The sequence below is a fragment of the Lethenteron reissneri genome, chromosome 38 (assembly GCF_015708825.2).
Source record: "Lethenteron reissneri isolate LAM-NWPU_2019-01 chromosome 38, ASM1570882v1, whole genome shotgun sequence".
Lineage (NCBI taxonomy): Eukaryota > Metazoa > Chordata > Hyperoartia > Petromyzontiformes > Petromyzontidae > Lethenteron > Lethenteron reissneri.
In genome coordinates this window covers 8,542,971-8,559,689 of record NC_083816.1, presented here as the reverse complement: position 1 = coordinate 8,559,689, position 16,719 = coordinate 8,542,971, and the positions used below count along the sequence as shown (strand labels likewise).

General features: G+C 44.1%; 1 protein-coding gene across 2 annotated transcripts in view; it reads left to right on the top strand.

The window, feature by feature from the left end:
- The window catches only part of LOC133351817 (sodium- and chloride-dependent GABA transporter 3-like), a 101,231-nt gene extending 86,161 nt beyond the window's left edge, over positions 1-15,070 (top strand). For both annotated transcript variants that reach the window (XM_061567374.1, XM_061567375.1), the window contains 2 exons: positions 6,697-6,867; positions 12,283-15,070. In XM_061567374.1, the coding sequence (XP_061423358.1) occupies positions 6,697-6,867; positions 12,283-12,414 (303 nt within the window). In that variant the 3' untranslated portion in view covers positions 12,415-15,070. The remainder of the gene's footprint in view (positions 1-6,696; positions 6,868-12,282) is intronic.
- The last annotated feature ends 1,649 nt before the right edge of the window (positions 15,071-16,719 follow it).

The window sequence follows — 16,719 nt, the reverse complement described above, 5'->3', positions numbered from 1 at the left end:
CGCCGCTGCTCCAGAACCAGGGGTGGAGATCTCCCGTTGTGGCGTGCGTTGGGAACACAGGGAGCAGGCAAACACATGCAAAGTGGCTTTCATAATGAGCCCGAGCGATGATGTAACGAGGGATGCTTTTGATTCGCGCTCTCTCACCTGCTGTTCGAAACCGATTCATCATCGGTGTCACTCTTTGCTCTTTTTATTGCGCCCGGGTGCCATTGGCTGCCATGGTCGAAGGGAAAGCCGTTCGCCCCGCGTGACCTCCCCTCCCTCTCGCATTCCCCCGATATCAAAGGGATCTCAACAACAGATTAATTGTGCCCGCGAGTCACTTGAACCGTTGCTAAACACCTCCGAAATTCCCTCGCCGTGACTTGGTGCGTTCAGCGCACTCGGCACGCTTTAGAGGCTGCCGGTGGCGTTTCGTTAAGAACGTAAATAAAATTATTGCATTCGGGTTAATTTTATGTCATCGACCATGCTCTGTCCACTGCTGGATAAATGGCCTTCCTATTCCATCGTCATTCTTCCACGGTCCAGTGATGTCGCAACGCATCGCACTGATCTGATCTCGTCGCTCCATCTCCGCGGAAGCTGTGCCACCGCGTGCGTTCTGTCCTTTTGGCTGCCATTCCGTCACCAGTCTTGCCCGTCAGCTGTCGTTCGCAGTGGTCATTACCGTTGTGCTTGAAACGTGTTTATTCGCTGATCCGTGTGTTCCCCATCGTATCTCTGAATGTGTGTCCACAAGAACGTTTTCAACCAGTGAATCAGAAACATGGTCAATGGCAATGCAACATTTTACAATAGCAAAAAAAAAGAGTGTGCATTTTTAAAATGTGCATCAATATAATTGGTCTACGTTAATGATTATTACTCTCGCATTGTATAACGTGATCATAGCATACGGTTCTGAACGGCAGACTACATTTAATATCTACAGCCAATCACGAGACCTTAATTCTAGATTTGAAGCTTTCGTGACTGCAAGGATTCATATTCTTGTGTTTTTTCGGTAAAGTCACGTAGGAAAAAAATTAAATTAATAAAAGTAAAATATAAATCAAATAAAAATCACGACGTTTCGGAAGCAACACAAGCCTCCGTCTTCAGGTGGAACCGTCACAGCCACGACAGCTGTATCAAGTACTTGATACAGCTGACTTTAGTACCTACGTGACTTTAGTACTTGATACAGCTGTATCAGTACTTGATACAGCTGTATCAAATACTTGATACAAGTACTTGATACAGCCGTCGTGGCTGTGACGGTTCCACCTGAAGACGGAGGCTTGTGTTGCTTCCGAAACATCGTGATTTTTTATTTTGTTTTATTTTACTTATATTAATTTAAATTTTTTACCTACGTGACTTTACTGAAAAAAACCTAAGAATATGAATCACGAGACCTTTTAATCCGTATCTGAATTTTTTAAAAAGGTCTCATTATTGCTCACGGTTAGAGAAACATCATCTTGGTGAGATATTTTCTTACCCATAACTGTGCAGTATTACGTCCACATTACAACGGCCATCATTGAATGTGTGTTAGCAGACTAAGTGATGCATTGTAATATCACTGCTGCCACCCACCCACGCATAAGGTCAGCTCACGTCGCATTTGATTCCCATCGCAAGCTATGCTCCCAGTGAGGCCTTGCCACCTTACTGCCTGTTCTATAATTCATAAAGGTTGGGCAGGTGCCGGGACACGCACGAGAAGAGAAAGAGAAGTTACATCCGGTGGTAATCCAGCATTTTACTGATTGCACTAGTAAAAAAAAACACATTTTTTTTCTGGCCTGGACTTTTGCAGCTGTTTTAGACTAATTTCAGGGTGCTGATTCCAAATCTGATCTCAGATTTGCTCTATCACATCTCATTTCTATGCTATCGGCATACTCCATTTTCATTGATTTAACCCGAAATTAACTCTGTCACTTATGATTGCAAGTTGTTGCGAGTCAGTGACTGCTTTAGTGTTAAAATATGGTGCTGTATTTTTACGATGGTGTGTTTATATAATAGCATTTTATGTAGATATCCACATTTATTTCATATTTTTCTTCTGCAGTTTTGTATTGAAAATTCAATATTTGATATCTCAAAAACCTGATGTGATAGACAAAAACTGTTGCCAGATTTGGAATCAGCACCCCTAAAATTACCTTGAAACCGTTGGAATACCTTATGCCAGAAAAAGTGTGTTGACCAGTGTTGTCTATCAATACGTGCTTTCATTTGAACCCCGCGTGACTCACACCCTCACCCCCGTCATCGTTGTCATCAGCAGTCATGATCAATTCACTGCTGCATGGAGATGTAATCTAATCTAATATTTATAGAGGGTCTCGAAATAGTTTGAAGAACGGTGACAAAATAGGATGATTTAGATCGCAGGGGCGTGCTAGGGTTGAGGGTGCTTAGGGATAACGGAAGTGTATGGGATGGATGGGAAGGAGTGTAGTGGGGAGGGAAGAGAAAAAGAACGGGCAAGGGAAAAGAAGTTAAGCCACGTCTAATATCAGAATCTTTATTTTATTACCGAGCTACAAAGTTATTTTTTCACAGATGTTATTAAACCTCACTTGTTACAGCTATCGTGCTGTGACGGTTCCACCTGAAGACGGAGGCTTGTGTTGCCTCCGAAACGTCGTGATTTTTATTTAATTTTTATTTAACTTTTATTTTTACTTTTATCAAACCGCGCTGGTCAATGTCGGTATAGGAAGCTGGGGTTTTAGGGACCAGGACTCGTTCATATGTCGCTCACCACAAATGTTAGCTGTAAGTGAGAATCACACTCAGATCGCCGGATTAATAGAGTCGAACTTATTTTGGAGCTTTCGTGACTGCAGCAATTACTCTTTGGTTCTTTCGGTAAAGTCACGTATAAAGAGAAAATTATAAATTAAAGAATAGCATACGACGTTTCGATTGCAACACAAGCAATCATCATTAGGTATAAATGAAATAGAAAACAAACCTAGTATATCATCTTCTTGGTTCTTTCGGTAAAGTCACGTAGAAGGGAAGTAATAAAATAATAAAAATAAAACATAATAACATAATTTTCTCTACGCGACTTTACCGAAAGAACCAAGAAGATGAATCCCTGCAGTCACGAAAGCTTTAAATCGAAACCTAGTATACTTAGAAATATAATACAATACAACACAGAGAGTCGGCTAACATAACAGTCAACACAGTACATAGCTAAAACAAGATAGGGTATTGACTGTTATGTTAGCAGACTCTCTGTGTTGTATTACATATATTTCGAAGTATACTAGGTTTGTTTTCTATTTCATTTATACCTATTGATTGTGTTGCAATCGAAACGTCGTATGCTAGTATTTAATGTATTATTTTCTCTTTATACGTGACTTTACCGAAAGAACCAAACAGTTAATAGAGTCATGCGCTAACCACGGCACCAGCGTTCCAACTCCAGTGCCAATTCTATTTGTAAGCTGCATTGAAAAGCAAAAAAATCTTCCATAGGTTTTTTTTTGTAGCATTTTTTTAGCCTCTTTCACACCAGTTTAACTCACTCACTCGTTGCTGTGTAAATTGTGACTAATTCAGTGACCCTTTCTCCCCTTGCCTGTCCCAACGTTCCTAGAATCTACAAATCTTAGAGCTCCCTCCCCATCCTCCAACTGTGTGCTCCACTGTGCATTTTGCGGTGTCTCTGCCTTGGGCTGTGATTGTATTACCGCTGGTATTTTATTGGTGTTTGTTGTTGTCGCTTTTGTGTGTATCTACTTAATGTGGCATCATTTGTGTGTGTGTGTGTGGTATTTAAATGCATCCGGTAATGGTGCAACCTAACGATAGTATTCCCTCGTTATTCGTGAACTTGCTATCCGCGAGTTTGGCTATTGGCGAATCTGGAACTCTATACGACTGCATCCAGAGAGAGAGGTAAAGTGAGGAGATAGAGTGATGAGGTAAAGCGATGAGGTAAAGTGAAGAGTAAATGTGAGGAGATAGAGTGATGAGGTAAAGCGATGAGGTAAAGTGAAGAGTAAATGTGATGAGATAGAGTGATGAGGTAAAGCGATGAGGTAAAGTGATGAGGTAAAGTGACGAGTGAAAGTGACAAGTGAAAGTGACGAGTGAAAGTGACGAGATATAGTGATGAGGTAAAGCGATGAGGTAAAGTGATGAGGTAAAGCCATGAGGTAAAGTGACGAGAGAATGTGATGAGATATAGTGATGAGGTAAAGTGATGAGGTAAAGCGGTGAGGTAAAGTGACGAGTGAATGTGAGGAGATAGAGTGATGAGGTAAAGCGATGAGGTAAAGCCATGAGGTAAAGCCATGAGGTAAAGTGATGAGGTAAAGTGATGAGGTAAAGCCATGAGGTAAAGTGATGAGGTAAAGCCATGAGGTAAAGTGATGAGGTAAAGCAATGAGGTAAAGTGATGAGGTAAAGCGATAAAAGATAAAGTAATGAGATAAAAGAGATGCGATAAATAGAGAGAACTTCTCGAACCTTTAGAAGCATCTGCAGACGGTCGCGCGTACGATATTCGCATGCCGATATCGTTATCCGCGAAATTTTGCATTCACGAGCATCTCGGAAAATAAAGAGGGAATTTGCGTACTGAGAAAGGGGGATTGTTGTGTCGTAAGACCGCGAGAGATGGATATTGCTTGGGGAGACGTATATCCAGCAGTGGATCGACCATGGCTAACGATGATAATGATAATGATGTATCATACATACGTACTGTTCATACTAGACAATGTATATATCGGGCGAGATATTCGACTGAATCGGGCGATGGTGTCACCTCAGGAACATTGTTGAGGGTGGCAAAGGGGCCATCCATAAATGACGTCACGCACCTATGGGGGAGGGGGGGGGGGTCAGACATTTGTGACGATGTGTGACAAGGGGGGGGGGGGGGGGTTGAGAAATGTGACGTCACATCAAAATGCGCAACTTTAAATAAATATAGACAGCACGTTCTACTTAATTTAACATACTTTTTAATCAATGTTTTCTCCTACAACAGAGTGCAGTGCCACATTAAATACGCACTACAATGACAATAGTTTAAAGCGATTTGAAGCATGTTTTATTTAGGGGGGGGGGGGCAGAGCTTTGTGACGTCATATTTGGGGGGGGTCTGACTTTTTGTGACGCCGTGTGACGACGGGGGAGGGGGGGGGTCAGAAATCGTCCAAAATCGCGTGACGTCATTTATGGACGGCCCCAAAGAGATGCCTCCGCAACTGTCACTCTCTGAGTCTTTAGTTCAAGTGCCCTCATGAGGAGTTTGGTGTTAAGAGGTGAAGCTCAGATTTGATGGGGAGGGGAGGTGGGGCTTGAGCCATGGGTCTTCCTCTCGGGCATAGAACTTGCGAATAACACATAATAAAAAAACATTTCTTTGATTCGTGAATATTATATTCTGTGCATGTATATACACACACACATATCAACACAGAGTACAACAACGACCGCCATTCGCCGATAAGTGGCGGTGATGTCACCACGGCGCTTGTGCCAGGCTTTGTGCACAAACACACGCACGCAAGCAATATCATGTATGTAGCACTGCGGTGGAGCGGTGGCAGAGTGGTTAGCGCACTGCGCCAAGAAAGCCCAGTGACCGGGGTTTTTCTATTCCCGGTCATAATTCACGCAGCTGAGGCACACGTTAGCAGCAGCGATGGTGGCTATACTGTTCCGATTAAACCGCCACGGTTATTTAATTGTCGCTGCAACTGTCTAAAATACTTTGGTCACAATTGCGAGTGGGTGGTCTAAAACCAGAGTTGTGTGCGGCATGGTGTTGTCACGTGAAACGCAAGGAAACGATGGTTAGGACTGGAGCAGGGCTATCTGATCATTTAAGCCAGAGGTGGGGAACGTCCGGCCCGCGGGCCGTACAAGTCCCACGGAATCATTTGGTGTGGCCCTGCCAAGGCAAATGCGGGCAGGACTCGAAATTAAAGAAAATCTAGGAGCAAACCTGGAAAAGCAGTTGCGAGTAGCAACATCATCAACACCAGCTAACATCACGCACCTCGCCAAAGAGAAGCAGTTCCAGCCATCACATTAGGGGTGAGTTAATTAAATGTTTAACCAAATATATCAGGCTAATTTTTAAGTTGATAATTTTGTATGGCCCGCGAATGATGTTATAAATATCCAAATGGCCCTTGGCAGAAAAAAGGTTCCCCACCCCTGATTTAAGCAGTCGATTACTCTACGTTCGATGACGAATCGGATAATACAAAAAAAAATTACGTTTGGACGGGAGGTGATGGGCAGTGCCTGGTAACGTTATCGGCATCGTCGTCCGTGTCACGCTGGGCGTGGCTTCTGGGGGGGTTTCCTGCCTTCGGGAGTAAAGAGATCAGCACGACCACCATTTTTAAAGGGGCCAGAGTATTCCACCACAACAAAAAGTAGTCGGTTGCAATGTTTGGATCGCATAAATCTATTTAATTTACCAATCGTCCCAGCCCTTGTTACAGGGAACGATCCACCAGTCACAGCCGCACATTGGAATGTCTATAAATTCACCTTTTGCGCGCGGCATTACTTTTACGTCTTTGTGTCAACAACGCGCACGTGTCTACGAACGCGCGCGTGCGCACGTCCTGAGCAGAGGTGAGAAACCAGTGCATTGCACCGTCACCTCCCGCCCCAATTGTTGCGTCGCCTCCTCCTCCTCCACAGAGCATCTTCCTCTTCTCGCTCATCAAGTACATGCCGCTGACTTACAACAAGGTGTACGTCTACCCGACGTGGGGCTACGCCCTCGGCTGGTTCCTCGCCCTCTCTTCCGTCATCTGCATTCCCATCTTCATGGTCTACAAGCTGGCCAAGACGCCCGGCACCATCAAGCAGGTGAGCGCGTGGCGTGTGTGTGTGTCCGTGTCCTCGTGTGGCAGATCCGCAGTGTTCATTCAGTCGGCCCTTTTTTTTAAATCCTTTATAATAAGTTCACTTGCTTGCTTGCTTTCGCGCTTACGGCCGTGCAAATCTTTCAGTCGTTTTTTAACCCACTTCCCGTGATCCAATCAAGCTGACATTTTGCACACAGACTCGTTGTGCGTGATAATTTATTTTCGTGACATTTTTTTCCAAAATTTTCCACTTTTTAGGGAAAAAAAAAATTCATATTTAATTTAAAATACCAATGTGATAAAAATGAAACTCTTACTCGAGAAAAACAGAAATGAATAATAAAATTAAACCGATGCCACGCATATAAAGGATTTATAGTGAAAAACTTTGTTTTTACGGGTTCATTTTTCGTAGTCTTATTTATTTATACTGAAACTATTAAATCAATTTTTTTTTATTTTATCAGGTAAGGCCCACTGAGCTATATAGCTATTTTTTTCAGAAGCGACCTGGCTATCACATATAATAGCCAAAGGAAGTGGCTTATCACGGCGAAATTTATCGAAGCCAAATACTCTACACGCATTTTGATTCTAAACGTGGAGGGAAAAACCGGAGGACCAGGAGAAAAATCCACGGGGCCACGTCATCATTGACTGAAATAATAAACACTTCATTGACTTAAAAGTATTTTCATCACTTAATTTCGGAAATAACATTGACACTGCAGGTGGACAGGAGCCGCTAGATTGGGTCAGCCAGTCCGGGCTCACTCTTTTTTGTTCCGAGTAATGCCGCTCCATTCCGTCCGAGACGATGAGCATATTGTACGTGCGGTGATCAGAGTGTAAAAAAAATAAAGATAAAATAATAAATTAAATACTAGCATACGACGTTTCGATTGCAACACAAGCAATCATCATCAGGTATAAATGAAATAGAAACACAAATCTAGTATACTTAGAAATGGAATGTAATACAACAGAGAGTCGGATAACATAACAGTCAACACCCTACCTGGTTGATTACGTTCTTCCCGAGAATGCTAAATTTGAGAGAGAGATAAAGCACAGAACCAGAAACATATAGACCGACATATAAGCAGACAGATATCACAGAGAGAGAGAACAAACCAACCAGGTAGGGTGTTGACTGTTATGTTATCCGACTCTCTGTTGTATTACATTCCATTTCTAAGTATACTAGATTTGTGTTTCTATTTCATTTATACCTGATGATGATTGCTTGTGTTGCAATCGAAACGTCGTATGCTAGTATTTAATTTATTATTTTATCTTTATACGTGACTTTACCGAAAGAACCAAAGAGTAATTCCTGCAGTCACGAAAGCTCCAAATTAATAATGTAAATACTTGACCTCCAAGGCCCACCGTTACAGTTTCCCACCACCTTTTGGTCTATGCTCTATTGGCGACATGCTCTTCACAGACCACTCTTGGGCTGTCAGGTGTCATGCCATGATACAAAGAATCGACTCGGATTTCTTGCAGAGTAGTGCAATCGGTTGAGTCCGAAAACAGAAGCAGATATCACGGAACTACTTCTGAGATCTCGTCGACTGAAGGAATTTATCCAAATTAAGTTGCCGAAGGACATTTAACGTCATCTGAGGTCAAAGTTCAATGTGGAAGTATTTTTTTTTATGTACACGTCGGTGACTGGGCTGAGACTATTCACATTTCACGTGAGAACCCTCATCAATCGCATGCGGCTGCCTTGATTCAAACTCGGCATCACAGCGGTGCCAGCTCGGCGCCCTCGCCTCTTGAGCCACTCGTTCCACCTGGGCAACGCCGCATAAAAAAAAACAAGTTCCTTCGGAGTGGGCAGGTAGGAACTTGGTTGGACAGCGCATTCGTGCACGACAGACAAATATGCACGACAGACAGACAAAAAATCCCTGGTGGGCAGTGTGGAACATTGTTCCTACCTGTAAAACCTGACTGGCTCTATACCCTCGCAGACGGAACGGCCCCCGTCTCTTGACGTGGAAGAACGAAGCGATGTTGAGTGGGTGCCCTCATTTCAATTCCCACAAGTGCGCAACTAAAGTGCACCGAACATCCTCAAGTCGCGCTCAAGTCTCGCCTCGGGGAAGCCGGCACGAATGGCACGCGGAAAAAAACGGTGCCGCTGTTTCAGAGGGGATGACGAGGGATTGTGACGTGCGGCTGTTCCCTTTGTGCTCGCATAACTTTTTGAACAGCTCATTATTTTGCCTCGGCGAGCTCTGGCCCATCGCTTAGCGACAGGGCCGAGGGCGTCTTGCGAGCAAGGGAGCGAGCGGGTAGTTTTAGCAGGAGATATGTTTTTTAAATCCTTTATATTAAGTTCGCATGCTTGCTTAGGACCGTGCAAATCTTTCGGTCGTTTTTTAACCCACTTCCCGTGATCCAATCGAGCTGACTATTTTGCACACAGACCCGTTGTGCGTGACAATGCATTTTCGTGAAAAAAAATTCCAAAATTTTACACTGTTTAGGGGAAAAAAATTAATATTTAATTACCAATTGTTTAATGCTGCCAGACAATCATCTGACCCATAGGTGGCAGCCATCTCAAGCCAGAGGATGAGAGGACTCTAGCCGCCCCGATGCCACGCATATAAAGGATTTATAGTGAAAAACTTTGTTTTTACTGGTTTACTTGTTGTTTGTTTTGAAGTGTTCCTGACCCTTGGCACTTCTTCGTACGGCTCACGTTGGTGAACAGCAACGACTATGATTGGACACTGAGGTGGTTCGAGCCAGTTAATTACGACGGGAGCAGGGGAGTGTATATTGCCGTGGTGATGGTGATGATAATGCCTCCTTCGTTTTTTGCGAGTCCGTTCTGGGCGACCGCAATCTCCGCACATTGCCGGGGTGTTTTGTCATTTTCCGCTTGTGCATCATCGTCATCATGTGTCCGCATCTGCTGCTCGGGGTTTGTGCGGTTGCGGTTTAGGGTTCCTTCACGCTAACGAGCGGCCGCCTCCAGAGAAAAATTGGCTGCATGGGCCGAGTAACAGATGAAGGTGCACGCTTGAGTGCCGCAAGCTATGATTTAGTAATTGCGCTTCGCAACCGGCGGCCGCAAGCTCCAGATGGCATCGGTTGGCCGCCGCGCGGCGTTGTTGCACTGCCATCTACTGGAAGGCAATGTTCGTTGGCAAGAGCGTTTGTTGGCACACGATGAACCAAGCTGTGCCACCTGTGCATGATGTACGAATTCAAACCCCCCCGCCCGCCCCGTGCGATTCGACAAATATTCACAATTCTATTCAAGAATAGATCGCTTAATTTTGTTTTCGCCTTTTTAAAAATTATTTTGGCACGTTTGTACCGTTTTGCTCCGTGTCGATTCGTCGTCGGTGACGATCGGTTTGGTGCGCTCGCGATAACTGTACGTTCAAGTTCAAGTTCATTTATTAGGTATAGCCCTGTAAGCCATTCGGCTCTTGAATCGGGTGCAACCGCGACAAACAAAAAACAAAAACATGAACAAGAATACGCAGCGGCCAGCGGTTGACCTGGCCCCATATATTGAACCGTACGTGCGACAATCAGATATTTGCCAGTCGTGCAGCTTCCGTTCCAAACGATAAGTCAATGTAAAAAATCATGCTCATAGGAAATTAACTATACAAATACGACAAAATACCACTTAATGACGAAAAATACAAACAAGATGCTACAAAACATTGGACCCAGAAATAAGCGATACCTTCAATGGAATTTCTCCACCGTATTGTGACAATCCGTCGAGTTTCTGGGGTGGGTGAATCTTTGTTGATCTGTTTAGCATACACATTGGATATAATTTGCATATCTATTATAAATGATACTTTCTTCCATGCACAATTCGATGCGTGCACTGCGAGCATAAGAATCGATTTGATTCGATGAATCGAGCCCATCGTTAGATTCTTTAGGGGCATCTCCCCGAGCGATTCCTCGCCGATGGCCTGGTGCCACGCAGTGGAAATGAGTTTTCTCGCCGTCGTTTTCGTTGCCTCTCGTTACACTATTTTGCCCGAGAGCTGCCTAATTAGGAGGCAATTAGAACCCCGATGCGATTGTGGAGAGACGCGGTAAGTTTAAGAAGTTGGCAGGGCAAAGGTCCCAGAACAAAATCACAAACTCCTAATTTGGCTTCCTCGCTTACAGACACTAAAGCTGTCTCATGTTTGCTTCATACGTTGTAACTCGTCGTACACACATAAAGTTGTGGAGAGATGGTGCGGCGAGACGTGCGCTCGCTGTGCTATGAGCCCAGCGACCTGAATTGGATTCCTGGCTATGTCTATAACCCCAGCTTGCGAACGATATCTGAACCGGTCCTGAACATCACTTCCCCTCCCACCCCCCTTCACCAACCAGTACGAAGCAGCATGGTGAAGTATAGTCGAGCAGTCTCCACAAACCACATGGCATGGATTGACAAAACGTTACGTGTGTTGTTTTATAAGTGGAGCAGAAATACATTTACTGGCAGTTTAACACGGAGGCTTTCGCGACCAATATCATCCATAATAGAGGTTTTTGGGTTAGATTGCGTAATATATATATTTTTAAATATATTTACGCGATCTAACCTAAAAACCTATGTTATGGACATTTACTGCCATGTCATTATTTATGCATATTGAACTTCTTTCGCACCGTACTTAGCCAACCTTGATAATCGGAGTTACAAATCCTGCCTTATAACTAAATAATATATAATGTAACAATGTGAGCAGTGGTCCAAAGCTGATGAATGGCCATTGTACATATTTTAGTTTATGTCAGATACAATACAATGACGACGAGGTTGTCTGGAATTCACCACCTGAATGTGAAATTTTAGCTGTTGCTCTGCGTCTACATCAGCAGCCGTATGAAAGAAGAATAAGAAAATGAAGAAAATATATTTTGGATTCATCATCTAAGAGAACAGTCACATTGTTGCATGTGATCAGGACCGGTTCAGATAGTTCAGATATCGCACGCCGACGCTTGATGTCAGCCGTGACCGGGAATCGAAATCGGGTCGCCAAGTTCATAGCGCGGAGTGCTTACCAGTAAATCGCAGCTTCCCCCTGTCAATACACTGACATACTCTTAGTTTTTTCGGTAAAGTCACGTAGGTACATTTTTTTTATTAAAATTAATACAAATAAAATATTAAATTAATTTTAATTTCATTTTTTTTTTACCTACGTGACTTTACCGAAAAAACTAAGAGTATGGATCCTTGCAGTCACGATAGCTTCTAATCTAGAATTAATACCCTGACAATGCATGAGGATGAACAGATTTGTGGGGCGGCCTATGTCCATATTTTGCAGCCTCCCCCCCCCCCTCCCCCAGCGTACCACGTTGTTACTCACACTTTACACCCTTTTTTCCCCGGGGTGCCTTTCTCTGCCAGCGGTTCCACATACTCACGCAGCCCAGCTCGAGCCTGCCGCAGTTGAAGCGCCACCAGCTGGGCAACCGCGTGGAGGAGAGCAAAGGTCCCGACACGGTGTGCGCTCTTCTCGAGAAGGAGACGAACATCTAGGCGACAAGAGGTGTATCGTACAAGCCCTCCGTCACCTCCGAGCCACTCCCCGAGCTCCAGTCATCCTCCACCTGTTAGCCATCCGAACCCCCCTTCCTTCTTCCCTCATTCCCATCCCTCCCAGCCCTCCCAGCCCTCCAGCACTGAGCCAGTGAAGGGTCCAGAGATGCAATGCAGACATGAAGTCATTCCAGTAAGAGATGTCACCCTCCGCACGGTGGCAATGCATTCTAATGGAATGCTCCTGGCAGATTACTCGCTGCTTTTTTTTTGGCTTAACACTCAACTTGAGATGCAGCTTGTGAGATGCATAAGCCACATCTTTGTTTTGTATTTGTTTAATTTGCTCTACAGTACTGTACTTTCAATTGTGTTACAACTGTGCTTTCGGCGTCGCGTCAGAGGATGTCGAAATTCTCGTTCGGAACTCGCATTGTGTGTCTGAGAACAGGCCTCGGAAGATGACATCATAGAACTACTTCTGAGGTAATTTCTCTCGGTGTCTTCATCCACAATAGGGGGTATGACTTTTCAATGCTCCGCTAATAGTGTTTGCCGCATGTCAATCACACCTATTTGAATTATCAGCTGCGGATTAGGCGAATTTACGTGGCGGAAACTAAATTAAATATTACGGATTTTTGTTGTTTGTCATATGCATTGATTGGTAACTCGGCTGAGACTATAAAGACACTGTTCTTGAGAAACCTGTTTAATCACCGGTGGTTACCAGCTGCAGTGCTCTGAGATGGTGTTAAACGAACGGTCCGAGTCACCCAACCACGACCCTTGACTGAGCCGCCCTTTCGGAGCGTCGAGCGAAGCCGGTGCTGCATCTCGGTGCCCGACGCTCACGTGCTCACGGCTCGATTCGCAGGCCGTGCGTTGGGGGTTGTGCCATTGCGGACGGGGTTAGGTGACCCCAGGAACTGCAGGTGCGTCCGGCGATGGCTACTCCCATCTGACCTTTAAGCCTTCGGTGGTGAATGACTGTCAATTTGTTTTTTTTTTGTTTAACACGTAGGCTTCCGCGATCAATATCCATAATACAGTTTATTTTGGGGTGTGAATTTTTATTGTTAAATCGCATTTTCTCACGCGCAGCACTGTGGACGGGGTGTATCGGCAGCGATTGCACGAAGTCCGATTTGTCACCCATACAGGAAATGCGCGGTGAAAGTATTTTCCCGCACGTCTAACAATGCATGCATTTTTATTGTTCGTGATTTCCCGATCGTCGACGCAAGAAACTACTTGCTTATCGGTAATCTATCAAATGTGACTCGATTGTCATATCATCCGGACCTGAAGTTGACAAACACTATGCCGTGCCTGTGATCAAATAAGCATGAATATTCCACATTTCATCAGATGTCAGAAGCTAAACAGGGCTGAGCCTAGTTGTGCACTTGGATGAGTGACCACCAAGGCTTGCCAGGTGTTTTAGCTGTGGGGCTGCGACTTGGCCAGGAGATTGCAGTGCTTGTGTCACGTCTTTATATGTACGGCTGTGTTTCTTTCTTATTCAAGTTCTCCAGTTTCTCTCCCGCGGCCAAATCCTCACAACAACAAAAGAGCCAACCTTTGGCAGAACGCCCTTGGGTGCGGATGGCCCTAAAACAGCTGCATGTATTTTCAATTCTTCATTGTATAATTTCGGTCAATTTAAGACGCTCCGGTGTTGTTCCACAGTCACGTGCCCTCCTGTGTCGTGGTTATTCTTCTCACGCCACTTTCGCGCTCCCCTTTCACTCCAGCACAGGCCTCGGCATTGCATCTGGAGAGTGGATTGCACTATTTACTCATGGGGGTGCTCAGAGAAAACGTAACAATGCCCCTTTTTGCCAGTGGTGCCAACGTAAATTCAGATACCTTTGTGATATCCCTTTGCCCTCCGTTGTCCCTCTCCCATCAGCAAATTCACACAAACATAACAATAGCAGAGCAAACAATACGTGGGGTAAATCTAACACAGTCTTCTCTGCATTATTGCACGTAATTTTTTCTGGCAGTATGTTAAAGTACAAGCTGGGAGGTGCATCTTGTAACATGGTGTGATGAGTGTGTTTGCGCGCGTGGCTGGATTTGTACAACTTTATTCACGCTGTGCGCAATTGTTCGTGGTGCAACTTTTCATTCCGGGACATCTTATAATCTGGAGAATACAGTATTTGTCGGTCCCTTGGTTATAATTTCAAGCACTGGGGATGCAAACAGGCAAGGGCCAATTTACGCTCTATATTCTTGTAGAACCTTTAACAAACGAAACACTTAATAGTGGCTGGGATATGGGCAGTGAGCAGATGCTCGTAGAAAACCATGACACGTATAGTGTATGTATGACAACACATTATTAACTATAAGCGTGAGGCAGTTTTAATTTAGTATGTGCCTAATCAACAGCTTATGAAAGGACCCAACCAACGGTCAGTAGACAATATACTACTTTGGTGTGGTTTTATTCTTCGTTAGAATTGTAATAAATAAAAAGTGTGCTTATGCTGAGGAATGCGCAGACAAAAGATGAAATCGGGAATTACTTGTCAGACTCAACAAGTTCACAATGATAATAGTTTTTTTTACCCCTTTATCTGGCAACAAAACTGACACCTTTTTTACAAGAAGTCATTTTTGCATTGACCACAATACCTGCAGTCGGAATGCATGTTTTTTGTTTGCATTCCGACTGCAGGTATTGTGGTAAATGCAAACATGACTCCTTGTAAAAAAAAGGTGTCAGTTTTGTTGCCAGATAAAAGGGTAAAAAAAATAATTATCACATTTTGCTACTGGCAAATGAGGTTCCAACGCTCTGATGGTGCATTGTTTTTGAGTTGTGCACCTTTTGGCGTCATCTGGTCCAACACCATTTGAGACTAGGCTCTAAGGAAAGCTGTCTCGGGTGTGGACCAATCAACTTCAAGGACAGTGCATACATTATCAGAGTTATGTTTTTTGTTTGCATTCCTACTGCAGGTATTGTGGTCAATGCAAACATGACTCCTTGCCAGATAAAAGGGTTAAAAAAACAATTAACATATTTTGCTACTGGCAAATGAGGTTCCAAAGTTCACAATACTCTGTGTAAGCTGTGGAAGGAGCCTGTAGATCATGCATATTCGTATCACCTCGTTCATGTATTCATCCGTTCACGAACGCCCTTCCTGATTCGAGAAATTCGTTTGTTTGTATGTATGTATGTGGAACTTCATTCGCACCGTACACAGCCAACTGTGCCAATCGAAGGTTGCGGGGAAAGGACAACAATCTAAACTGAAAATGTAGTTTCTAAGGAAATTCGTTTTCAATCTAGATGGTTTAAAAGTGCTCCAGTGGCTTTCGAATATCGGAAGGAAGAGCGTCGCAGACCGCCACAGAAGCGCATCTGAAAGTGTGCGATGCAGTGGCCGTCTTTGTTCGATGGGTTAGCCAAAAGCCTCCGCGAGGATGACCGGAGCTCACGTGATGGTTTATGCTCCTTGGCGAGATTAGCAAAGTATTGTGGTTCATTTGTGGCAAGCACATTGTGTGTGCAATGAGTGCGATCTTAAAACCGACCATTGGTAACCAATCGCATCCATTTACCTCAATCCTGGGCCTTAATTGAAATATTCCGATGCCCCCTTTCAGTGAATTATTTGATGTTCTCCATCCAACTAGAGTCCTTGGTAGGCGCACAACAAGTGTGCACAATTTTTCGATTTAAAGCTTTCGTGACTGCAGGGATTCATCTTCTTGGTTCTTTCGGTAAAGTCACGTAGAAGGGAAATAATAAAATAATAAAAACTAAACATTATAAAATAATTTTCACGACGTTTCGGCCACAACGCAAGCAGCCGTCCTCAGGTGAAGACCAGGTCTGCCTGAATTTCAGACGCTGTCTCCCCGACAGACCTGGTCTTCACCTGAGGACGGCTGCTTGCGTTGTGGCCGAAACGTCGTGAGAATTGTATTTTATTACGTTTTATTTTTATTATTTTATTATTTCCCTTCTACGTGACTTTACCGAAAGAACCAAGAAGAGGTGTGTACAATGTGCAGTTTTCCTTCAATATATATCTTTCGTCAGAGTTGGGCTTGCCTCATCTGACATTTGAAGAAAAAAACTGGAACAAATCACGGTGCATTGTCTTGAGTGGTGCGTTATCATAGAACTGACAAAAAAAAATCGGGATTTTTGTTGTTTATGTCCAGGGAAAACTTACAGATTTCCCAGGACAGCTACCTCAAAAAGAGGACAATCCTGGGAAAAAACCTGGACAAGGTGGCCACCGTACGGCAGAGTCCTTGTGGCCCCGTGCTGCC